Source organism: Molossus molossus, unplaced genomic scaffold (assembly GCF_014108415.1).
Source record: "Molossus molossus isolate mMolMol1 unplaced genomic scaffold, mMolMol1.p scaffold_m16_p_7, whole genome shotgun sequence".
In the NCBI taxonomy this organism is placed as follows: domain Eukaryota; kingdom Metazoa; phylum Chordata; class Mammalia; order Chiroptera; family Molossidae; genus Molossus; species Molossus molossus.
The window spans coordinates 48,664,808-48,691,800 of record NW_023425401.1 but is presented as its reverse complement, the minus strand read 5'-3'; the positions used below and the strand labels follow the sequence as shown (position 1 = coordinate 48,691,800).

General features: G+C 35.9%; 1 protein-coding gene across 3 annotated transcripts in view; it reads left to right on the top strand.

The window, feature by feature from the left end:
- Positions 1 to 26,993, top strand: part of CACNA2D1 (calcium voltage-gated channel auxiliary subunit alpha2delta 1) — a 509,634-nt gene that overhangs the window by 346,237 nt on the left and 136,404 nt on the right. For all 3 annotated transcript variants that reach the window (XM_036247167.1, XM_036247166.1, XM_036247165.1), the window contains exon 7: positions 19,938 to 20,069. In XM_036247167.1, coding sequence (XP_036103060.1) covers positions 19,938 to 20,069 — 132 coding nt within the window. The remainder of the gene's footprint in view (positions 1 to 19,937; positions 20,070 to 26,993) is intronic.

Genomic DNA, 26,993 nt, shown 5'->3' with positions numbered 1-26,993 from the left:
GGGGAGAGATCTTAGGGGTTATTTAGAGATTTCTTGCTGGGCTCTTCTCTTCTGTAGTTCCTTTGACCCAGCAAACACACATTTCTGTACTATGTAAAAACTTACTGTTGGTTGCCTTCCATGGCCCTGGGCAGCACTCTGTTTGCCTCCCCAGAACCACCCAGGGTACTGCAGAATAGTGACATCCTTCATAGTTCATGCCTTCCTTAGCAGATGCTGCCGAGTCAGCCAAAATATTACATGGTTCTTAATGTTTTACTGTGTGTCTCTTGTACTACATTTAATTACAAAGTGTATCTCATAATGTTGCATAATTGGCCAAATATATAAGAAATGGTTAAGGTAAAGTCTGTTGTTCTTAGGAGCCTCATGAAGGATAGTCAATGTGTCAAGAGTACTTAGAAAAGTTTTTAAGAATCTGTCATGATTAATCTTGGTAATGTACTCATCTTTCTCTTCTAATAAGAATAATATATATATATATCATATCCCTGTATTCTGTTTAGCATGCATGTAACTCACTAAGGAATACATAGATCTTTCCATAAATTATAGGAGCTGACATTTGTTTCTCTTTTTCTTAAAAGGAAGATCAAATATTGAGCAATATGGTAATTAAATTGTCTTAATTTCTGTTCATGTTTTTTATATTTTATTAGGAGCTGTGTTACAAATAAAATATTCTTGGAATTATTTTAGCTCATTACTGAATTAGAAATTCAGGGATTTGTTAAAGTTTGAGTTACTGCTATATTTCTTGTGTGTTTGGGAATAAAAATTAAAATGCACTGTTTCTTTGTTTCTAAAAAGAAATTAAAACTGGGACATAGAGGGAAGACATGAAAAAGAACATGTGCACAATTCAATGCCTCTATAAATTGATAGCTGGAAATCAGAAGTGTACTTGGCTAGCTTTTTATGATGGATATAGCAAGTGACAGGCCATTCAAAGGTTGAAGAAGAGAGATAATGAAATCTTAAATTAGAATAGCTTCCAAAACAGACTGACAGTGCTCTTCACAGCAAATTAAAAAGGGATTGACAACTGGAGAGAAAATGGAGGTATGGAATTTGAGATGAGAATATTTTAATCATCTGGCATTTGCTTCATGGATAAGATCTTATGCAGATTTCTCCCTAGAGATAGAGAGGCATTTAATAGGTATTTTTTGCAATCCTGTTAGAAAGCGAAAGACTTTAAATGGATTAAAGATTTCAAAACTATTTTGTCTCAGGATACAAAGATCAGATTTTAAAAGTATGGGGCTATGAGCTCTTCTAGGATTGAGCATCTTGTCCATATTTATTGTAATTAGAGCAAGTAAACCATGTACAATTTTAACTTAATGAATAATACATGACACTTTTAAAAAACACTGCCTGAGGTATGTGCATTGTAAAGGGAATACCAAGCTTACTAATTGGTTCAGTCTTGTGTAAAAATTTGCTTTTGCTTGTTTCTTTCAAATGACAGTAACTAGAAGCTGTGAGGATGTTCAGGGTAGGCTCCCATGGACACTGGGTCCCTTTACACCTGACATCCACCCAGTCTGGAACACAGCTGAGGAACTGTCCCATTACTACCCTTTCTGGTCTGTGAAGACCAGTGGTTTTGGTCCTTTCTTAAAGCCCTTACCAGACAGACTTCTCTTACATAGAGCTACAAAATAAGTGCGATTTCCACTCTCTTGTTCTCAATCTTTTATTCTTTTCTTCTTTCTCCTTAATTCAGCTTAGGGAAACAAACATATCATAGCTTATTCTCTCAGGAGGTTAATGATAGACTGATTTCAGACTGATTTCAGACTCTGACAGTTTTAAACTTATATTTTTACTCGTTTCCAAGTTAAGAGTTAAATCAAAATATTAAAAAGTTTTATATGTTGAAATTATAATGTTTCCAATTTGTTAGCTTGTTTTATAAAACTCAAAAATTAATACATTATTCACAATTTGTAATGTTAACTACCCTTCCCACTGACATAATTGTACCATAATTACCATTGTAATTATGACAAAATATATTTGCACTAACACTTATTCTGTAATCACTAGGCTAGGGACCATATTCAAGTTAAGAGGTTTTCATTTAACCTGGGTTAGTAGGCTCTAAAATCTGTGTATTGTGTGTGTGTGTGTGTGTGTGTGTGTGTTTGTTATATGTATTTTTAAATATATATATATATACATATATATTCAAATTGTCAATAAAATACAGCATTTTTGCATTACAGGGGACCATATTTTATAATACCATTACTGTAACTAACCATTGCCAAACTTAGCTTTATTTAAATATTTTCCATTAATTCTTATAATGTAGGATACAATTTTAATGGAAGTTGACATTTTTATAGTTTACCAGTGGAGCAAATAAGAATATTATATGCCTTGCTGATTTGAATTTAACAGTAAATTATTTTATTTAAAAGTTTTATTTTGAAACATATATTTTTATCTGTTTTATGAGTTCCATCTCTCATCTGACATTTCACTGGTGTTGATCTGTTAAATTTCTGTAAATAATGTAGATGTGTGTGATTCATTATCTTGCATCTGCCTCCCTAAGATTCAGCCATGCTGAGTTCAGACTTCCCATAATAGTAAAGGTGTGGGAGATTTTGGTACAGAACTCTATTCTGACCAAGACATTCTTAATTTCAAACTCCAAATTATTTTGGTAACATACAGTGCTACATAGGTGTTTTCTTCTTTAGATGTTCATTTTATGTTGCTGTATAGTTACTTCAAACTTAATCTATTTCTATAATCTTATATATTTATGAATATCCCAGAGTAGGAGCGTATAAAGGGACATTATATATACTGTCTACAGTTACATTTGTCTTTGGTTTAAAAAGTGAGTTCTAGCCCTGGCTGGTTTGGCTCAGCGGTTAGAACATCAGCCTGCAGTCCGGAGGAGAGACCCGGGTTCGGTTCCCGCTAAGGGTATGTACCTCGGTTGCAGTTTGTCCCCGGCCCTGGTTGGTCGTGCGGGTGGCAGCCACTCGATGTGTCCCTTTCACATTGATGTTTTTCTCTCTCTCCCTCCCACTCTATCTGTACAAAAAATGGAAAAATGTCCTCAGGTGAGGATGAAAAAAAAAAAAAGAAAAAAAGTGAGTTCTAGATCAGTGAAAAATATTGCCAAATATTTAAATTTTGTCTTATTTCAAAAGTCAAGCCTATGGTCTTAACTATGATTTACATATTTCAAAAATTATAATTACAGGGTCTACTTAACAGCACTATTTACAATTGCTAAGATCTGGAAACAGAGCAAGTGTTCATCAATAAATGAATGGATAAAAAAGCAGTGGTACAGTTTTAAGAAAGAAAGATCTCTTATCCTTTGAGAGACATGGAGGGACCTGAAGAGTATTATGTTAAGTGAAATAAGCCAGTCAGAGAAAAACAAATATCGCATGATCTCACTTATTTGTGGAATATAATGAACAAAATAAACTGATGGACAAAATAGACTCAGAGACATAGAAGTAGGGTACAGACTGACAAACCTCAGAAGAGGGGGGTAGGAAGGAGGGAAGAAATAAACCAAAGAACTTATATACATATACGTGTAACCAATGGACACAGACAACAATGCCTGGGAGGAGGGTGTCAATGGAGGAAAAAGGCGAAACATCTGTTAAAAATTAAAATTAAAAAAAAGAAAAAGAAGATGACACTAAAGCAGTTGCTAGATAAAAATAGAAAGGTTAAAGATTCCGTTTTAACCCTAAATAAAAACAGTAGTTTGAAAAAAGTCATTTGTTTTGTATATTAAAAAAAATGGAAAATTTAGAATACCATTTAATATCTCCTACTTAATTCTCATTTTTCTTTGCATAAATGCACGTATGTGTACATTCCACATATATATACCATTTGAGTGTAGCACTCTTTCTAGTAGGCTGTGTGCTGATTGAAATTTCAGATAAAATAACCTAGGAACAAAGTATACTTCCATAGTCTATATTTTGATGTTCATGGCATAGATTTCAGCTTGTTCTGAACTAAGGAAAAAAACAGAATTGTTTAGAAATGGATGTAACAAATGATGTCTATGAGTTTCAGGGAAATTGTAATTTTACTGAACACATCTTTTTGTTAAAAAATACTAGTAATACCTGTGAAAGATTTATTAACTTTAATAAAAGACATAAATCCTTTTATTAAAAAATTTAAAGATATTTTTATTAAAGACAATAAGATTAGATTTTTGAATTTTATTTAAAAAATAGTAATTGTTTTATAAAACGATTAATAAGATGGACTCCGGTGGGGGGAAATCACTAGGCATATCCTTGGAAGCGAGGAAATAAATTTGCATTCCAGAGACTCCTTTTTGAGACTATTATAAAGAAACAGTAAATTCAATCTAATCTCATTATATTTTTATTTTCCAAAGGCATAACAAATGTGTTTTTTATCTAACAAGAAAATAAGTAGGTGAAGTTTTGACAGTGTCTGGAAGGGCTATTTTAACTAAATGCTTTTAAAATTAATTAAATGTTACTGATTAAGCATAAGTATATAGTGGTTTAAATGGAAGATGGAATAATATGATCTGGTGCCCATTATGATTCATACATATCCTTCCTACTTTCTTGCCTACGAAGGGGAGGTATTACTACCTTGTTTAAGAATATGTAATGTGAAAATCTGCCCCCCCAAATGTTAATAAAATGCAGATGCTTCACCCGGCCGGTGTTGCTCAGTGGTTGAGCAGTGACCCATGCACCAAGCACATGCCCAGGTTGTGGGCCCAATCCCCAGTGGGGGGCATGCAGGAGGCAGCCAGTCGATGTTCTCTCATCGATGTTTCTCTCTCTCCTCTCCCTTCCTCTCTTTCTAAAATCTATAAAAGAACTAAAAAAATAAAATGCATATGCTTATAGCTTTAAACAAAAAACACTGGGGATGTCAAATTTACGAATATCAGATGCAAGGGCTAGAAAATGAACACTTGATTCTTTAGTAGGATGTTTATAAAACAATTTGAATCAAAGAAATGAAAAGACTTTGCTTCATATTTATTTGGAGGGCAAGAGAAACTGACAAATAATGTAAAAGATTCTGGTTTTCATCCCTTTTATTCGTAATACAAAGTGACAAGAAAGTAAAGGCTTCTTTTAAAACCACGACTAAGATTAATATAAAAGAAATTATACTTTGTGAAGAATGGTAATATTTATTTCAATAAACATTGTTTATGTCAGAGTAGGGTAACTATGTATTTAAAATGAAGTTGCATTTATTACTTCTTACATGTGCCTAAGGTTGTTTTATGAAATGGAAGATTTACAAATTCTTGATTTATTTGTTACCTTCTGATATTAAATTTTACTGAAAGGTTGATTGAAGTTTCCTCTTTAGGGGGAAAAGATTTCTAAGTAATTAAATCTTGTCACTCTTGCCTTCTGATGAATGAGGCTGGTTTTTATTCAAGCATTCAGAACTTCTGATGCAGGTTTAAATCATTTCTAAAAGTCAAAGGTGCAAGTGAATTGGAGAAGTGAGGCGCACAGTGACGATAAGGAGAGTGTGTTCAGCAATTTGAAGTGTCTTTACAATACACAGATGAGTCCTGTGGTAGAACTTTACGGTTTATAAGACCATGTAATCATCGAGCGTCTCTCTCATGAGGCTCTCTAAGTATAAAGGCATAATAGATTACCCCTTCATTTTAACACAGGCAGAAGGGAAATGGATTGTTCTCCAAGTACTCAGCAAGAATTAATGTGCTCTACATCCAAGAGATGCAGGCATTGTATCCTGAGTACTTGATGTTAGTCAATAACTATTTTAAAAATAAAAAAAATTTAAAAATGCATTAGAGGATAATGGATTTTTATTGCTTTTTATACCTTCTTACATTCTCTCTTCTTGTCGTACATAGATGCATGGAATTTGTATTCAGTACTTTTATTTTAAGATGTGAAACTCATATTTGAAAGCACATTTTGCTATTTTAATTAAATGAAAACAATAGATATAAAAGTATATTTTGCACCAATTTTTTTTTATGGAAGAGATATTGTTTATGAGAGTTAGAGCCTTGTTTTGGCAATATCTCTCTGATAAGTAAAGCTTCTTTGATACTTAAAGACCCCCAGAGCTCATGGTGTTCATACTGCCGACTTCATGCAAACCAGACAGTCCAACTGTCACTGGAACAATGACTCCCAAATCATAGTCTCCTTACAGACTTCCTGGCTCAGCTGCAGATCCATTTCTTTTATTGCCTTTTAAGTAATTCTGCTTAATAGATATCTCACAGGTAACCCACATTGTGTTCAAAATTGAATTCATCATTGTTATCCCCAAATATACCCCTCCTCCAATGTGCCTGTCATTGTTAATAGTACTAGCTAGGCCCATATCAGAAAACAAAGGCTTTCCTTTCCTACCACCTGTCACTAGGGGCTGCAGATTATTTCTCCTCAGCATCTTCTGTCTGTACTTCTACTTCCTGTGCTCACTGCCTTTCAGCTCAAATCGTGATCATTCCTCACCAGCCTGCCCATACAGAAATCAGATGATTAGCATATTGGGAGATACTTCATTCAGGGTCTTGGAAATATTTATTGATTTAAAAGACGTCCTAAAAACTGGACCATAGTGTGTATGTATTTCAGGTTCTTCAAAACATCTAAATTAAAAGGGTTCCTCTATCATAGAACTTGATGTGAAGCTAAAAAGAGAACCAGAATGATTCAATCCTTCCACCTCAGATAATGCCACCATTTACCTATCTTTGGGGGTAGAAGGGAGGAAAAGGAATTATTGGGCCATTTGCATCTACTTAGATATGATGTAACACAGTGAAGATTGATAAAGAACTGAAATGTTTTTATTTCCTGAAAATTACCTCTGTCTTAAAAAAGATGACCCAACACATGAAATCCACAATATATTCATTTATTAAAATATGTTTAATACATCTTAGTCATTACTATTCACTGAATGCCCATGATGCATTAATTATAGCATTACATTTTAATTTTCATAACAACCCTAACTATCATAGGTACTGTTTTACTGGAAAAACTAGAACCCTAGACAATTGTATAGTTTGCTCAATATTGTACTACTGTGCATTAAACACAGATTTATTGAACTTAGTTGCCTCTTCCACTATGTTCTAGGTATTGGGGAAAATATAAATAACGTGTGGTGTCTATCCTAAAGCAAGGCAGTGTAATAGGAGGCAAATAAACAAGGATAGTGAAGTGTGGGAAGTATTTTATTAGAAATATATAGAAAAAGCTATAGGGAAGTGGGAAAGGGGTTGTACTCTGCTGGATGAGGGGGAGTTGGGATGGGAAAATTCAAGAACACCTTAAAGAGAAGGTGATGCTGAACTGACATACATCAGACTGAAGAGGTTAAGAACCATATGACTTTACACATATGTGATATATAAAACTAAAAGCAACAAATGAACAAACAGGGAAAATAAACAAAACTCACAGACAACCGTGTGGTGGTTACCAGAGGGAAGGGGGGGTGGGGGGACAATAATGGGTAAAGGGGGTGAAATATATGGTGACATCTTCATGATTTAACTTTGGGTGGTGGGCATACAATGCAATATACAGATGATCACTTACCATAGAAGTATACACTTGAAACCTATATAATTTTATTAACCAATGTCACCACAATAAATTTTTTTAATCTTTATTGTTGAATGTATTACATATGTTCTTCATTTCCCCCCCATTGACCCCCTCCTCTCCACTCCCATCCCCGTCCTTCCTTTCCCCACACTGTTGTCTGTGTCCATTGGTTATGCATATATGCACATAAGTTCTTTGGTTTATTTCTTCCCACCCCCCCAACCCCTTTCCCTTTGAGGTTTGTCAGTCTAGCAGTGAATTTGTACTTCTTAATCCCTTCACCTTTTTCACCCATTCCCCCAACCCCCTCCCATCTGGCAAACAACAAAATGTTCTCTGTATCTATGAGAATGTTTCTGTTTTACCTGTTCATTTTGTTTGTAGATTCCATTGTTGATATATATGTATTCACTGCCATTTTGTTTGTTCATATATTTTATCTTTTTAGTCAAAAAGACCCTTCATCATTTCATATAATATTGGTTGTTGGTGGTGAACTGCTTTAACTTTTTCTTGTCTGGGAAAGTCTTTATATGGCCATCGATTCTAAATGACAGCTTTGCAGGATAGAGTAATCCTGGTTGTAGGTTCTTGCTTTTCATCACTCTGAATATTTCTTGCCACTCCCTTCTGGCCTGCAAAGTTTCTTTTGAGAAATCAGCTGACAGCCTAGTGGGAACTCCCTTGTAGGTAACTAGCTGCCTTTTTCCTCCTGCTTTTAAGATTCTTTCTTTGTCTTGAACCTTTTGCATTTTGTTGATGATGGGTCTTGGTGTGGGCCTCTTGGGGTTCATCTTGTTTGGGACTCTCTGTGCTTCCTGGACTTGTATGTCTGTTTCCTTCACCAAGTTAGGAAAGTTTTCTGCCAATATTGTTTCAAACAGGTTTTCCATTTCTTGTTTTCGCTCTTCTTCTTCTGGCACCCCCAAGATGCGAATGTTGGCACGCTTGAAGTTGTCCCAGAGACTCCTTACACGATCCTCATTTTTTTGGATTCTTTTTTCTTTTTTCAGTTCTGATTGGGCATTTTTTGCTTCCTTATATTCCAAATCAATGGTTTGCTTCTTGGCTTCACCTACTCTACTATTGAATCTGTGTAAATTATTCTTTATTTTAGTTAGTGCCTCCTTCATTTCTGCTTGTGCCTTCTTCATTTCTGACTGGTCCTTTTTTATGCTCTTGAGGCCCTCACTAAGTTCATGAGGTTCTCACTAAGTTCGTTGAGCATCCTTACAAGCAGTGTTTTGAACACAGCATTTGTTAGGTTGCTTATCTCCATTTCGCTTAGTTCTTTTCCTGGGATTTTGTTCTGTTCTTTCATTTGGAACCTGTTTCTTTGTCTCCTCATTTTGGCTGCCTCCCTGTGTTTGTTTCTGTGTATTACTTAACAAGCGGTATGGGGCCAGCTGAGACCAGATGCTGCTCATTTGAAAGAATTTAGGAAAAACCTGAAGCAGGATCCAAGACAGGCCAATCTTATGGTTAAGCAAGTGGCAACAGCTTGGGTGGGCTTGAAAGTTGGGTGGGGTGGGGTGGGGCGGGGCCTCAGGGAGTCAGCAGGGTGGGGCTACCAGTGTGAGCCAGGTTGCTGGAGTCCCAGATATGGCTTCTGTCTGCCGCCCCAGGGAAGGGCTCACCAAAGGAACAAAGGCCTCTCACAGCACATTTGTCCCGGAGAAAGCCCCCTCTCCAGCCCTTGTTCCAGTGCCAAACAGCTCATTTCTTTCCTGTATGTCTCTGAGGCCCCTCTAGCTGCCTCCCCTCCAAGCTTAGAGGGAGAGAGTCCGATAAGTCTGTGCGCGGGCCCTTTAAGGAGCTGCCTGGGGCTCCAGCAGCATCAGCCTCCCTGAGCCTCAGTTCCTGCTGGTTTTTCCAGCCAGAAGTTATGGGGATTCTCTCTCTGGCACTGGAACCCTGAGTGGGCGCCTGTTGTGGGACAGGGACCCCTCAGTCCTCAGGAAGGATCTTCCCAGCCGAGGTATCCTCCTGATTTTTATCCGCCACACGTGGGTGTGGGACCAGCCTGTCCGCCTCCGCCCCTCCTACCAGTCTGGATGTGGCTGCTGCTTTAATTCCGTAGTTGTAGGACTTTCATTCAGCTTGATTTCAGGCGGTTTTGAATGATGGTTGTTCTGTAGTTTAGGTGTAACTTGTATGTGGTTGTGGGCGGACGCGATACCATGTTTACCTACGCCGCCATCTTGACCGGAAGTCACCACAATAAATTTGAAGAAAAAACTCAAGAGGAAACAAAAAGAGAGAGAAGTTTAACAAGTAAACACGGTAGAAAACTGTCCAAACTGAGAAGAAAGTGACTGTGATGATGTGGGAGGCAGGAGGCAATGCTAGCCTCTGGGAAGGGCAGGTGTCATTCATTAGCTGGGATGCTCGAAAGAGCAGTGGGAGAGGAGGTCATAAGATTAGATAGAAACTTATCATTAAAGAGCAGGTTTCACAGAGTATAACTGAAAACTTTTAATTAGGAGGGCATTTGCCAAATAGAACACTGTGGCAGCAGGGAAGAAGCGTGGAAAGTGAGCAGGGAGACTATTTAAAGGTTATTACGAAAGACCTGAGTGAGTGTGGCAATGGAGTGAAAGAAGATGAGAGATGCATAGGAGCTAGAACCTATTTGACCTTGGCATTTACCATGTTCTATTGTAGTTTGTCAGGTAAAAAACCTTTAAACCATTTTTTAAAGCTTATGTGTGAAGTATTTGCTTTGATCAGGTGTTGAATTATTTATAATATTTTAAAGCTATGTCAGAACTTCTTTAACCAATTGGATTTTGATAAATTTAAACTTTTGGGGGATGATGTTAAGCTATGAATGAAAATTAAAAATGAATGACTTATTAGAATAGAAAATGAATTATTTCTGTATTATTAAGACATTCGCTGAACAATGCAGTAGTGAGGGCTGATGGATGTAAATTAAATGTCAATAACTATAACAAGTACATTAAAATCTGAAGAAACCATGCTCACTATGTGGTAAGCATCCTGAAAACTGACCGAGTTGGTGTATTTGTTTTTCTTATCATATATAGATGTCTCTCTGTATGAATAACAAAATACTTAATGAGTGCTCTGCATGTATATAACTTTATTTGCATTTGGTCAATTTTCTATTTGTGTGCAACTAGAGATATAAGGATATTAACCTCATGTTGTCTTAGAAATGGTATTCTATTTTATTCATAATTTTAGGTAACATGACTCTAGAAGTAACAATCCATCATTCAGTTTCTTCAGTTTATTTTGTTTTGTTTTGTTTCACACTGAAGCAGCGAGTGGTGTTTAAACCAAGTGATTGCTCTTCTTGATTACAACCAAGTACTGTGTATTGGGTTTCAGTGCATCTGATCTTTGCATCTTTAAATCACCAGGCAACTCTTTATTCTAAAACTGGTTGACACAAACCCTTAAGTAGCAAGCAGCGTGCGCCTTATTGATAGTATCACCCCAGTCCCCAGGAGCCTTGTTATCCTTCTTCTTCAACCATATCTCATTAGTCAGCTCCAATTCTGTTTGATCCTTCATTTTGAATTCAGCAGACCAGCTTTATATGGAGACACTAAGTTCCCTACGCAGTTAGGGAGTCCCCGAGCAAAAGCAAGAGATAACCCGTATCTAATTTGGTCTGTAATTCTCACTCAGACTTTCCTCTCAGCTTTAACAGATTTGTGTGTGTGTAACTCTGTGTGTGCTGTGTCTGGTATGTATATTAGACCTTATCTAATTGAATTTCTTCTCTCAGAATTGTAGTGTGTCTATTCTGTCATGGCAGCATTCACCACATTGGTTTGTTTTCTGGGAGCACTGGAATATCCCATTGTAAAAATCATCTGCTCACCAAACTTACACAGTACATTAAGCACTATCATTAGAGATAACCTTTTTTTTTTTTTTTTTTTTAGTTTGCATTCTCTTGTAGCAATGTAAATAATTTTTGAAAGGTTAGCACACTGTTCTCTTAATGAGATTTATAGTAAGGAGATTAAACAATGTTGTTGGACATTGACTTAGGGCTGAGGCAAGAGCAAAAGTTCCTTGAGGAGAGGAGAGGAGAGAATGCTAGGTTTTAATCCTTCATTCTAGCATCTTAGCAGCTCAATTAGAATTCCTCCATCAAGATATTTTTTTCAAAACTTTTTAAATGCTGAATATTGAGAGATGAATAAGCCCTGGCTGATGTGGCTCAGTTGCTTAGAGTGTTCTCCTGAAAGGCTACTGGTACAATTCTTTGTCAGGGCACACACCAGTGTTTCAGGTTCCATCCTGGTGGGGGTGGTGCCTGGGACAGCAGATTGATGTTTCTCTGAGGTCAATCTCTCTCTCTCTTTCTCTCTCTATCCCTGCCTCCCTCCCTCCCTCTCCCCCTTCCCATCTCTCTAAAATCAGTAAAACATTTCCTCAGTGAGGAGTAAAAAAAAAAAAAAAAGGTGAATAAGATAATAATGATAATGTTAAGGGTAGGCAACAGTTGTGCAGTTACTAAATGACAAACATTGTTCTAAGTACAAGTAATCTATAAAAATAGATATTTGACAGTTTTGTTGATATCTTAATTACAAGTAGTTGAATTTATGATGAAAATAACTTTGTATCAATGGAGGAAATTGGATTGTCTTCTTCGGGTAATTTAAAAATTCTGGTTTATATTAATAAATTATGCAATGTTCGCAAATTTAAACTATATTTTACCTACATGGTGTAAATGAAGAGTATTTCATGATATGAGAGCTTTTAATTAGGGGTAGACATAGGAAAGTGGCTTTATTACATAATAGGTGGAGAGATATGTTAATTGTTAAGTAAAAGAAAGTAACCGACAAGACTAATATAATATGCAGAGATGTAAAAAAGAAGCTATTATCTATGTAAGACATCTAAGGGACATGTCCATGTTACAATGTTTCATTCCAGCTAAGTAAAGGACTATAATAAAATCATGTTCACTGGTTCCTTTTTATTCATAAACTTATTTGTTATTCATGCTAACCCTGAAGGCTATCTAGAATTCTTAGTGTATTTATGTTCAGTTTTAGATGTAAGAACGACAGATGCACAAGAGGTTAAGTGATTCGTTGTAAGTCGCCTGCTGTGCCAGTGATATACACTCTTTGCTACCAAAGTCACTAATTGTGTGTGTGTGTTTTTATAATGTTAGGAACAGAAAAACATCAAATGCTTGAAAAGTAAAAACATCTATTATTATTCTCATACAAAATCACTACACCCTTCCAAGAAAAATCTTAACAATTATCCTTTTATTGAAAGTGACATTTAAAATCCTTCAATTACTAAACCTGACATTATATCCTAGGGTCTTCTGTTCCCCTTGCATTCTTATTTTCTTTAATGACAAAGTGGATCTCTTCTGAGCTCTTTCTGTGTGCTCCACAGTTTTCAGATTTCATTAAAGTGGAACAGCTGTGTCCTGGGTATTAGCCACATGCTCAATCTACGGGAAACGGAAAACATAAGGAGTAAGACCAGAAATCGCAGTAATATGGGGGTTAGAGAATTGACAAGGACAAGGGCCTTTTAATATTTGTACTAAATTAACTGTACGAATAAGGCTTATCTTGTCATCAGGGTCTACAGATGCCTTGGACCCTTCTGTTCTCCCATCTGCAGTGGGAGGTGGAGACCGGTGCCTGAGCTGCGATTAGAGAGATTAGATTTGGTCTTCCCCTCTCTCTGTATTTTATTAATCTTTCAATTACACTGGGATTAGATGAGATTCCCTTAGCCAAATCCACTGAAAAGATTCATTCATTTTAATATTTATGTGCACTGTCTAGTCTTTAAAGTGGATTCTTTTTGTCTGTGCACTTAATTGGATCAATGAGTTTCTTCTTATTATAACATTTTACCTTTTAGAGATTAGGGTTGATGAATAAAATTAATGACATCTGGTTTAGCTCATCTGTTAAATGCATCTTTTTTAGTGACTACCTCATATTATATGTGATAAAATAAACATGTGTTATAGAAATAGGTGTAGTTTAGAATCCACACAGTAAGTGTTGACTCATTAAAAATAATAACAACAACAACATCAAAGTGAAACTCTAATATTCTGTGAATGTCCAAAAGCAGGTAGGTGGTGGAAAGCGATAACATTTAATGGCATTAAAAAGTACCTTTGAATCCTTACTTTTGTAGGTAGGAGAAAGAAAATTTGCTCAACCCAAAGGTGTCAAAATGTTGAAATATTGAGATAAATTAATATCAAATAATATTTTTAAAATTATATCAACTTTCACTTTGAAGAAGTTTTGTTCTGGCTGTTTGTCAACAGTATTCTTTGGAATATTGCTTTTTACAAAATGGATTCATTGTCTTGTGTTTGTAGTTGAACTTGAGCCAGATTTCTAAATGTGGGAACTATTGACATTGTAGTAATTCTTTCTTGTGGGGCATGTTCTGTGCGTTGTAGGATGATTAGGGCATCCCTGGCTGCTATCCAACAGAGTGAATAACGTCCCGCCAGTCACAACAACCAAAAATGTCTCTAGACATTGCTGAATATCCCCTTGGGGGACTATTTCTCTCAGTTGAGAAACACTGTGTTACAAAGGCATTGACTTTTTTTTTTTTTTTTAGATTTAGAATTTTAAATAATTAGAGCTAAACATATAATGAAACTTAGAAATAAATAGCTCACATACAGTAAGAATTTGAGAATCTGACACATACTTGAGTCCTGTCTCTTCATTTGGAACTGTGATTTTTGGCAAATTGTATGCTCTTTCTAAGCGTTTTTTTTTTTTAGTCATCTAAAAAGGAGATAATATTAGTGTTTCACTCAAAAGTGTCTTTCTAAAGTTAAATGAGATAACGCATAGGAAATGGTTAACATACCAGCAGCACACAGCATGTGCTTATTTGTTATTACCAGTGTCAACAGCTTATATAAAATATATTTTATCACAATGCAAGGCTTTGATAAGAGAATCATATTATTAGTTAACTAGAAATAGTATAGTAAACATTTTGGCCAGTTTTCTTGTTTTCATTATTTACCATAAAAAAACAACAACAATTTTTAGCATCTGATTTCTTACATAACTTCAATATTTACAGGTCTTATGAGAGACTTACCAAAGCTGTTTTATGTTTTATAAAATATATTTTTGATCCAGGTGTACCAGTGTTATTTATATTTTAAGTAAATCATTAAAAATATATTTCTTTTTTCTACATATATTTGTTTCATTTGAAAGCTGTGGTTGATATTATAAATAAACTTAAGGTTTTTGAAATAGTCATATTGGGTCCTCAATTCACGACGAGGCACTGAACTCTGAATAAGTCAACAAAATATATTAAAACTTAAAAAGGGATCAACAGAGCAATACTTTACAGGTTGAAGTTTATAGAAGAAAATTGCATTAAGAACTTAGCAAAAATTTTGTATTTAATGTCATAAACAAGATATAAATATGTTGTGTATTTTAAAAGAATTAGCAGCGAATGTAAGGTGCTTCTTTTATGCTGTTACAAATTAGATTTTCCTTTCTTCGCTTGGCAAGACAGATTGAACAATAAATACTCTAAGAGAGCGAATCATTGAACACCAAGGCCATGTTTTTGAAAACTAAGTATGAGAAGAATAGAGATGTACGCTTGCATTCTGAGGCAATTGTCATTGAAATCCTGTTACACTATTCAGAACAGAGGCCCAAAGTCAAGGTCTGCTTACCCAGCATTCACTGATTTTAATAGGCTTAGCCTTGGACATCTATAAAAGACTTATTTTTGCAAAATCTAATTTTCTAACAAAGATAAAGTTCTTCGTTTCTTTAAAGTTGGCAGAAAATGAGGACTAATTTTGCTATTGAAGTAGCCATAAGACACTTCACTTGCGTTCATTAGTTACTGGCCACATGTTCAAGGCTAGATCACCACTGACCGGTTACTCTCCTACACTGAGAAAAAGTGTCACTCATATACTTCTAATACCCTTTCAAACAAGACATTAGAAGTTTGTGTGAATGTAAAACGTTACTGTTTTTTGGACTATGGGAGGAGGGCGTGAGTGAACACAGCGCTGGGCAAAAGTAGGTTTACAATTGTGAGTACATGAAACCGAGTGTATTCTTGTACTGTTATTTAATAATTATTGTATTATTTTCCATACAAACAACTGAAAACTTACTTTTGCCCACCCCTGCATAGTACACAATATAGTAAAAATGCAACACATATAATACATAATTGATAAAATATATCAAATACAATTATTTTAAATACTGCTAAACTTATAGAAAACCAGTTAGAACTATTATCCATGTTCTTAAGTATGTCTGTCCAAATAAAAGGTAAAGTTTTATTTATGGCCAAGAAATATTTTAAGTTCTGTTTTTTGTTTTTAGGGAGAGAGGAAGGGAAAGGAAGAGAGAGATAGAAACATTGATGAGAGAGAACATTGACCGGCAGCCTCCTGCATACCCCCCACTGGGAATTTGGCTCACAACCTGGGCATGTGCCCTGACTGGGAACTGAACTGGCAGCCTCTTAGTGCACGGGTCGATGCTCAACCACTGAGCCACACTGGCCGGATTCAAGTTCTTTTAAATTTTATTCTGGAGTTCTTGTATGAAACAATATGTGGCTACTAATTTATATCATTATTTCAGCAATTAAATAAAATCTCTTGAATTTTGACTTCTTGCGCTGGACTTTCAAATACAGATTGTGACTTACAGAAAACTAATTGCATTTTTAAAATGTTTATAATATACATCGACAGATGGACATTTATAATTTGTTGAACTTGATTGAGTCAGAGTGCCACATTTTTTTTTTTCCAGGTCTTTATGTGAATGAAAAATACAGTTTCATAATCCAGAGTAATATTGACTGAGAATAATTTTCCAAGGAATTCGGTCATTCAGATATTTTTTTCATCATGTAAGGACCATGTTTTATCCCTTAAGGACTACGGTGTAAGAAAAACAGGGGACTCTGAAAAGACTGACTGAGGCCAGAGAAAGGCACCAGCAGTATAACCACATGATCTCTTTATAATATAAAACAGAAGATCTCCTACTAATAATTTTTAACTTGTCTAATGCTTTTTACCCAGTTGTAGCCAGAATAGATAATTAAAAACATTTCCCTAAATAAACCCTGCTTAAGCCCAGCAGGTGTGGCTCGGTGGCTGAGCATCCACCCAAGCACCAAGAGGTCGCCAGTTTGATTCCAGATGGGGCCTGAACCGATCCATGTTTGTCTCTCACAGATGTTTCTATCTCTCTCCCTCTTTCCTCCTCTCTCTCTAAAAGTCAATAAAAACATATTTTTTAAAAATTAACTCTACTTAAAATTTGAGGAGAGGGAGGAAGAGAGAGAGAGAGAATGTATGTGTGTAGATATAATGAAAGTAGCAAAGGAAGAAAGTGTATTCAGGAAATGACACAGATTTGTTTTAATGTGTCCACTATTCTGCATTAGTTTTTTTATTCCATCATCTGCAGAATACCCAGTTATTTCAGTATTGTTTATCCTGAGTTTTGCTAATAGCATAGAAATGGAGAAATGTTGGTTCACTTTGTAATTCTGAACTAAGGTAGTCTTTAATTTTACAAGTTTAAGAAGACAAAGATCTGCTCCTTTCAGGATACTAAAATAATATATGTTTATTAGTCAAATGTAAATTTATCACCTGGATTAGAAAAATCTAGCCAAATAACCAAGAAGCATCTAAAATATACTCATACTTGTTTGTTTACTTTGATGCTTTACATATTTTCTTTTATATTTATAGTTGCTTTCAATGTAGCTGGGGAAAAATTTTTCCTAGTGCAGCAATACATTTTACTTTGTAGTTTTGGTGTTTTAAGAAATCTGAATGCCATGATTGAATGAATGACTCTTGCTCTAAAATTCTCTGGTTAAAGACTAGAGATCCATACTCTCTTCATAGGATAAATCCCCTGAAATTGTTAAAGACCACGTTCATTTTTGAAAGACAGCGACAACCAAGCTGTCCTTGAAGGAGGTTGCATTCATGTTGTGCTCCCATGGCCAACTTTGAATTTTGATTTCTTGCTCCATACGTTCAAATAAAGATTGTGACTAACAGAATAAAGATTATATGCAAAGCCTTTATAATATCCAATGACAAATGGAAGTACTTATATCCTCACTTGTTGCCACATACTATTATCAAGTTGATAAACCTTGTGATAGGTATACAATACCATTTCTTTCATTCTGAGTAAAGTTTAAAATAAATTCAAGAGCCTATTCTGCAAAATTTTATGTACTTTGCTCATTTGCAGATGATTGAATTTTGAGAAAAAGATTTTAAATCTACTTCACCAATGTCCTATCTGAAAAAGAGAATTTTTAAATGTATAAACTGCAAATTTTAAAACATATTACCAATATAGTAAGAATATTTCAGAGCTTGACTTTTTCCCCAAGTATATACAAGTATAATTCACAACAAGGTATCAGAGTCTAATCTTTAGTAGCTGTTATCAAATAAAACTTAAAAAAAAAATAGCCTTGAAAAAAACAAAACTTTATTAAAAATAATTAGATATCAGTTGTTGCTTAGTGTGAATTAAATAGCGAAGGAAATTGAAGAGATAGAATAGACTGGATATTAATGAACTCTATCTGGATCATAAATAAACATGATCATTTGTTCAGTGGAATATTACTATTAAATTTATAAATGTTTGAAGAAAAGTATAATGTCCCTTATTTTCTGTGATGTTTTTGTATATTACTATAAATATTCATGAATAGTGAATATCTGTTCAGGTTACTCATAAATAAAAATTTTTATATAATTGGTCACTTAGTGTTCATTGGATCATGCTTTTGCATTTGAAATCACTGGTATCTCAGATGCACTATGAATCTGACCCAGCTCATGAATATTCACACACACACTGATCCTTCTGGAAGTAATCACATCTATAAAGATGGAAATCTTGTTAGTTTTCAATAATGAGAAATGCATTAGGATGCTGGTCCCAGAACAATGTTACAATACCCTGTTTTCATTTTTTTGTAAAAGATAAACTTTAATATACAAGCACATGTTATACATCTTTTTTGATAGAAGCTCTTTATTCTTTTACTTTAAAAAAATCTTGTGCATGGTTAACCATTGGTGCATCTGTTTCCTTTATTCTCTGTAGCAGCCAAAAAGAAAAGAAGTTAAACAATATCTCCAGTTCTTATCCCAAGCTAATTTCCACTGTTTAGGCTTGGTCATAGATTCTAAGTACAGAGAGGCCCAATATTGCTGGGGGCATATTTTCACCCCTCCTCCCCCCAAAGATATGAGGTTATCAATCATCTTTTGTGTAAAGGGAAAATAATGTTCTAAGCCAATTAAATATTTAGTATGTTAGACATGGGAGGCTGTGATTACAGAGGCCCATATTGACAAATTATATGCTATTTTAACCCTTGTTATATGCCACATCACAGTGCTTCTCTTCCGTTGTAATGAATGGCATTTTTTACTCAGCAGTTACCAGTAGGTATCAAAATCAATGACCTCATCCTTATTAGCACCATACTCTAATTATTAATTGAGCTAATTAGAAAAAGAGAAAACTGCTATTCATAGTGGTGTAATAAAGTTTGAGCTACTTTACATTTCTAACACTGATATTGTCAAGGCTCTGAACCAATGTTTTGTCAAGATGAATACATTTTTTGTTGTTGTGTAAATGAACAAAAATCTGCAGCTGTGATCAATGACAAGCACCAGATTATGTTAGTGTATCACAGAGACTCATCAATAATTGAGGGAGGTGGTCATCAAATTGTGCCCCGAGGTGTCCTGTAGGTTTCTTCAGAGCTGCCTGAAGAGAGGAATGTCTCCCCCACCTTTTCTCCCGAGAGAGCTGGAGAGCTCGGCTGTTGTCTGTTTTACGTGTTAGAGTTGTTCTCAGCAGGAAGCAGTTTTGCCCTCCAGGGGTTGTCTGTTGCTGTCTGGAGACAGTTTTGCTTGTCACAACAAGGGGGATGGTACTGGCATCTAGTGGGCAGAGGCCAGAGATACTGCTGAGTGTTCTACAAAGTACAGGATGCTCCCACACAAAGAACTACCCAGCCCCAAATGTCAAAAAGGCCACCATCCTATAAAAATTTGTTTGAAGAAATAATTCCATGTCTGAACATTTTGATAGCTACTGGATTAGAGTTCTTTCAGAGGTAAAGCAATGAAAATGTATAACGTTATTTTGCAAATCAATGGAGACTGATTCAATTATTTATTATACATTTATATTAATTTCTTTTTCTTTTTTTTTTGTTTTGTTTTCTTAGCAACAATTGTGTTAAATGAACTCAACTGGACAAGTGCCTTAGATGAAGTTTTCAAAAAAAATCGAGATGAAGATCCTTCATTGTTGTGGCAGGTGTTTGGCAGTGCCACGGGCCTCGCCCGATATTACCCAGGTAAGTGCTTAGCGACTCAGTGGGCATCAGACAAAATTGTGAGTACCAGACTTAATGTTTCTTGAGAATTCTGTTACCTTCTCCTACAATGAAAGAAGAAAAGACTATTTCTTCTTAAATGACTCTATATCTACCCAAATCACCTGAAACCCAGACACCTAGCAACTGAGGTGTTGGCACCTGGTCAGTCCATGTGTCTGTGAGACCATGAGCAGGTATCAGTGTACCTGGATCAGGAGGTTACCTTGGGTCCCAAATAGTTCTGAGATAAAGATCCAACTGCACAGCATGGACCAAGTTGTGAGTCACATTGACAATTTTATAGGATTTTCAGAAACTAATTGAAATAGTTCTCTCCAAATTTTAAATTTGTGCTTCTATATAAAAAGTGTTGATGCTTTTTTTTAATCATAAACATGGATTTGTTGAGCCAGGCCAGTGTGGCTCAGTGGTTGAGCATTGACCCATGCACCAAGAGGTCACCCATTTGATTCCCAGTCAGGGCACATGTCCAGGTTGTGGGCCAAATCCCCAGTGTGGGGTATGCAGGAGATAGCCAGTCAATGTTCTCTCTCATCGATGTTTCTATCTCTCTCTCTCTCTCCCTTCCTCTCTCTAAAATCAGTAAAGAAAATAAATAAATAAATAAATAAATGTGGATTTGTTGAAATGAGTATGACAGGAAATAATATGACATTTCAGTGAAAGTTGAGCTTTCTTATGTATTGGTTTAGATTAATTTTGAGGGCATCTCAACAATGAAGATGGATATATATATATATATATTTTTTTTAATCCTCACCCAAGGATATTTTTCCATTGATTTTTAGGGAGAGTGGAAAAGAGGGAGCGAGGGAGAGAGTGAGAGAAACATCAGTATGAGAGAAACACATCAATTGGTTGCCTCCCACAGAACCTGACTAGGGTGGGGGATTGAACCTACAATCTAGGTTCCTGCCCTTGACCAGAATTGAACCCTTCGTTCCATGGGTCCACGCTCTAACCGTTGAGCCAAAACAACAGGGCAAAGATGGATATATTTTATAAATTCAAATGAATAAACTCTTTTGTGATATTTTTTATATTTTCTCATAAAGGAGGGTGAGGAGAAATAAATCTATAACAAAAATAAAAATTTAAGCACTAGTAAATCCTGAGAACTTGTTGAAAGGACTTTTAGTGAAATGTCTGTTTCTCCACTTTTAAGAACCAGCTGACAAGCACAAATGCATTTTCTTTCTCAAAGACAGGGCCCGAGTTATGGGATACATTAAGTAATTTAACCTGACATAGAATAGAGGAGAATTCTTCCTGAGACTTGACTTTTCTTACATGTGTTTAATAAATAGAATTAGTTACAATAAAAAAATCGCAACAGTGAACATGGGTTGAAATAGAAATTAGGTAATAACTAGTTTGGTATGGCAGTAACTCGGTACTGGAGGGAAACCGATGATGCTGGGAAAGAGGGAGAATTCCGGATCGGAAGAGAAATAGGAAGGGGAGGAAGGGGGAGACTGCAGAATCGCAGGGCGGGGAACACTGGGGTCGAGGGCCGGAAGTAAAGAGGGGTTGTGTTACAAGTGCTCCCCCCGCAAAAAAATAAAAATTTTATTTATTTATTTAAATTTTTAATTTTTTTTATTAATTTATTTTTGTTACAGAAGTTTCTCTTTTTTCCCCCATGGACACCCTCCTCCCAATCCCTGGCCTCTCGCCAAGTTACTTTTCAAAGATGGCTCTTTTTACTAATAGCAGTGAACTTTGAAACTTACTATTCAATGATTTTGTTTTAAATGCTAATTGAGGGTGATGGCTCTAACTTTTTAAAATCCTATTCATATATTTTCAAATGTGTTGCCATTTGTCCGCTTTGTTTTGGAAAAGATCTTCAAATGTGTAATTTAGCTGGGTTAAGGAGGTGCCCCCAGAACATGAGCTGTGGAAGCAACCTGGTATTGTCCTGAAAGACCTAGTTTTTGAGCAGCGGTTAGACAGACAGACTGAGTCACTGAATGACTGACTGAAAGGCTGAGTTCACTTACCTATTAGAAGAGGTTATTTAAAATGGCCTTCTTGACTGTTGTGGAATACACTCAATGTAATTTCAATTTTAGCAAATCTGTTATTTTTATTTTTTATTGTATTTGATTTAGAGAAAATTGTGCATAATATATACAACTCATACACTGGCGATACCATCACCATAATCAATGCCATAAACCCATCTATCATTTTCTCAATGTTTCCTCCCACCCTTTTATTTATTATATTTTTTATGTTGAGAACACTTAAGATCTACCCTCTTAGAAAAATTTTAAGTGTACAATACAGTATTGCTCCTACATGTACTGTGCTATTCAGAAGATCTCTAGAAATTATTCATCTTATACAGGGGAAAGTTTGTACCCTTTGACCCTGTCTCACACTTCTCCTAGCCCCTGCCAACCACCATTCCACTTTCTAAATGATGTCATGTAGGATGTGTCCTTCACACTGTGTCTTGCTTATTTCACTTAGTGTAATGTCTTCCAGGTTCATCCACGTTGTCACAAATGGCAGGATTTTCTTCCTTTTTTTTAAGGCTGAAAGAATTGCTCTTTATGATAATGATATAAACCGAGTCTCTTTAGCAAAGATATTGAGAAGAATTTAAAAGTGGAATGCTGTATTTCTGTTTATGCGGAGACATGTTTTCAACACATTTAATATTTTTTTCAAGGTTAAAGACTTGTAAATGAAGTGATTTTAAAGTTTCTCATATTTTCCTCTTTGATTTTAGCCTTACCATTTTGATACAGGCCAAAATAATGTAGAGTGGCTTATCTGTGATTACTGTCTGTGAAAGCAAATGTCAGAAATAGCCTTTAAATATTGATAATTATCTTCAATATAAGTGAAAATAGAACATGTTACTTTCATTTGATTGGATTTTCACATTTTAAGTCTTGGACCTCAGGCAAGGATCTCCCTACTGGCTGTGAGAAACTGGGTGTCTCCTAACTCTTCTGTGTCTTCATCATCACATCTGAAGAGTATGACCCCTAGGTGCTCAGTTTATTCCCTCAGGGTTTTTGTGATTGATCAGGTAACATAATGAAAAGAACTTTGAAAACATGAAACAGTAGGCGTTTTTATAAGAGGGAATATCCACTGGAATAATTTTGCTTAAATCCATTTTTCTCTTCATGTGAGAAATTAAAGAACATAATTGAGGCTCCAATCAGTTGACAAGGACGGTGAGATGGAACTGTGGAGGAGTTTGACACAGATGATCACGCAGTCGTATCTAGCAGTAACACTGCAATGGAGTTGGTCAGAAGATACAGGTTTTAGCCTCTGGCCTTCCTTAAGTCACTTCTGTGCAGGGTTGAAAGATAATACATAGGATGCCAAGTTAAATTTAAATTTCAGATATACAACAAGGCATTTTTTAGTATTAGTGTGCAATATATGGGAAATGTTTACACTAAAAAAGTGTTTATTTTTTATTAAAATTTAAATTGAACTGGGTGCTCTGTATTTCTTTTTGCGAAATCTGTCAAAACCTACCTCTCAGGCTCTTTCTCCATTTTGTTAATATGGGAAAATCATAATCTATTTGATATATTAATTCACATGTAGAATTTTATAACTTTTTAAAATTCTGTAAACAACCTTACATTTTTTTTTTAACTGCAGTTATTGAAAATAAAGTGTTTTAGAGAAACGAGAATAGTCTAACTCACAAAAGAGTCTAAAAAATATTCTTGGTCAGTGTTAAGATGTTCCTTTGAGCAGGGCTACATGGTGTCAGTGGCTTAAGCAAATATATACCCAATAGCCAGGGTGTAATCCCACTTCAGCACTTGATGTGGTGGTAACCCTTGGAAAACACAAACTTCAGCTGTGAAACAAGGAGGATACTAATGGTTAAACTGTGAAATTTTAAGAAAAGAATTAAATGTGCTTCTTGGCACATTGCCTACATGTCAGAGAAAGTCAGGGATGGTCGGCCACTCTCATGCTTTCCACTTGTCAGGTTATTTAAACCACACGAAGACACCGTTGACTCCGAGCGAGGAGATCTGGGAGCTGGCGTGATATAGGGGCAGTTGCAGAGCTGATTCTGAACAGTAGTTGGTTCAGTAATAAGTGGGGATTTGAACTCTAACACCCATGTTTGAAATGAGCATCAATCAATTGCCCATGTTCTTATTTGGTTGTTATGTATGGAAATAAGCTAGAAACATGGTTTCTGTATGTCTTTTTTCTTTCTCCCCTCTTCTTCCTCCTCCTTTGTATCATCCTTCTCCTCCTCCAGCCCCTTCTTACTCATGCTGTTCTCCAACTTAGAAGGTAGGTGGGCTGTGTGGTAATGAAAGAGTCATTATGCTGGGGGAAGAGGCGGTCGTGCACTGAACTGCCACCAGTGTAGTTATGCACTTTGCCTGTCATGTCACATCGCTGAACCTATTTCTTCACCAGCAGCTTGGGAGAATCGAAGGAGGTTTCCAGGGCAGAAACTAACAGTATCTACTTCATCTTCGGGGCCTGTAGGCTTGTCCACAGTGTGTCTTGTAGGGTAGCTAGAGTGGTGGCCCTAGTCACACAGCCGGCTTCATGGCACAGCTGAGGCTGGAACCCATGTGTAATGACATCGTCGTCGTGTGTGTTTGTGACTGGAAAGGTGCTTTCTTTGATGAGGCTTTCCTTTGGAGCCTCTTAATTGATGTATATAAATTAACTTTAAAGCTATTAAACCCGCTTTCAAGAGTGATCAGCTTTGTGAATTTTACCCATCATGAAAACTGCAGGTATAAGCAACTCATTTCACCCAGAATTGTACCAATTACTGCAGTAATTGGGATTGTAAAGTAGGATTTAGTGGCTCATTGAAATGCCATTGTAGGCAGGACTTATTCTTTTAAAGTAATTAGTTGCATTTATAAAAAAAGGGAAAAAAAAAAACCTAAAAATTATCTTCGTATGACATTTTCTTAATGTCTTATTAATCATTTGTTCTTCCTCTGTCCTCCCTCGTTTATTCATTTTAAAAACATGAGGTTACAATAAAGGGGCCAAATATATATTGAATTACTGTTAAATAACCTCTGAGAGATATTTCCTTATTATATCTGCTAGGATTTTGCTAGAATAAAATGCTGAAGAATCTGTGTACCAGGTATATGGAGTGACATTTTTTCCATATAGATAGCTAATTGTTCTTGAATTAACACTTTTTGGAAAATAGCTCAAACATGTTTTAAATATCTAATAGCAGATGACAAGGTAGTCCAAATAATTCTTTTTTAGTTATTTATGAAGAGAGCATTTGATAGATCTCTAGCCAATTAGAAGAAAACAGGATGGCAAAGGAGGCTCAATATTTTTGGTATTTAGAGAAGTACTGCTTTCGGTGAGCAATTATCTTTAAAAAGTGCCTAATTATTTTTTTTTTACTTTAATATTTATGAATGGATACAAGGTTTAACTGTAACTGTGTTTAATTAGATTTGTTGATCACTGTAGAAACAAGCTTTAAATTGATTATTACTTTTTGTGCTAATAATTATTAAAGTCCAGTGTGTCAGAACTAGTGTTAGCTACCAATTACAGATAATCTAAAACAATTGTTGTTTTTAACACTATGGAAGTTTGTTTCTCACTCAAATCAAAAAATATCAGTAATATAGGTCAGAGTTGATAGGGAAGCTGTACAAGTGTACAAGTACACTCCTGTCTATTTGTCTTCCTCTGAGCACGTCGTCTGCCTCAGGGTCCTCACTGTTACTTGTGCTCTTTCTTAAAGGACAAAAAACTGTGTTCTCTTGCTTTTTAAGGTTACTTACTGGAAGTCACCAAAGCTTTTCCTTTTATGTGACATTGGTCGAATTTAGTTGGTTCATAGTCACAGTTACCTTCAAGGTGACCGTGTACACAGTTAAAAAGCAGGAGCTGAACTAAGTCAGAAGGAGAGAAGAGATACTGGGAGACAAAAAGCCCTCTGCCCCGGTTACTCAGTGCAAATCTGTGTTAAAACAAGTTGTTTCTGCTCTGTAGGAAACTTGAATCTACTTAAGCAGTCAAATTTATACATTTGATATTTAGATAGATTACAATATATATCATTAAATGATCAAATGCCAAATAAATTAAACTATAGCAATAGATTTGCTATAGGAGTTTTGAAAAAAATAAGGTAATTAATAAACACCAGAGTTATGGGTAAGGTTTATGAATTATGGATTAAATGAAGTCAATGAAGAAGAAAGGCGAAATCGCCCTGGCCAGTTTGGCTCAGCGGTTGGAGCGTCGACCTGCGGTCCTGAGAGACCCGGGTTCGGTTCCCGCTAAGGGCACGTGCCTCAGTTGCAGTTTGTCCCCGGCCCTGGTCGGTCGTGCGGGTGGCAGCCACTCGATGTGTCCTTTTCACATCGATGTTTCTCTCTCTCTCTCTGTTCCTCTCTCTCCCTCCCACTCTACCTGAACAAAAAATGGAAAAATGTCCTCCGGTGAGGATAAAAAAAAAAAAGAAAGGCAAAATCTTTTTTTAAAAAAATGTTTACATTGATTTTTCAGAAGGAGGGAAGGAGAGAGCGAAACATCGATATGAGAGAGAAACATTGATCGCCTCCTCCTGCCCACTTTCTATTGGAGATCGAGCCCGCAACCCTGGCGTGTGCCCTGAACGGAAATCAAACTGAGATCTCTCAGACCATGACATGATGCTCAAGCCACTGAGCCACACCAGCCAGGCAAGGCAAAACCATTTTAAAGAGAAGGGCACAAAGTCAAAACAGGGAAATGAACAAATACTGTTGGAGCCAAGTGAGTCTAGCTAATCCATTAGTATATTACAGAAGAATAACAATATTGAGGCAAAAGGTTTATTAATTGCAGGTTCTGTGGCCTTGAATGTCAGAATAGGTTGTCTGGAAAATA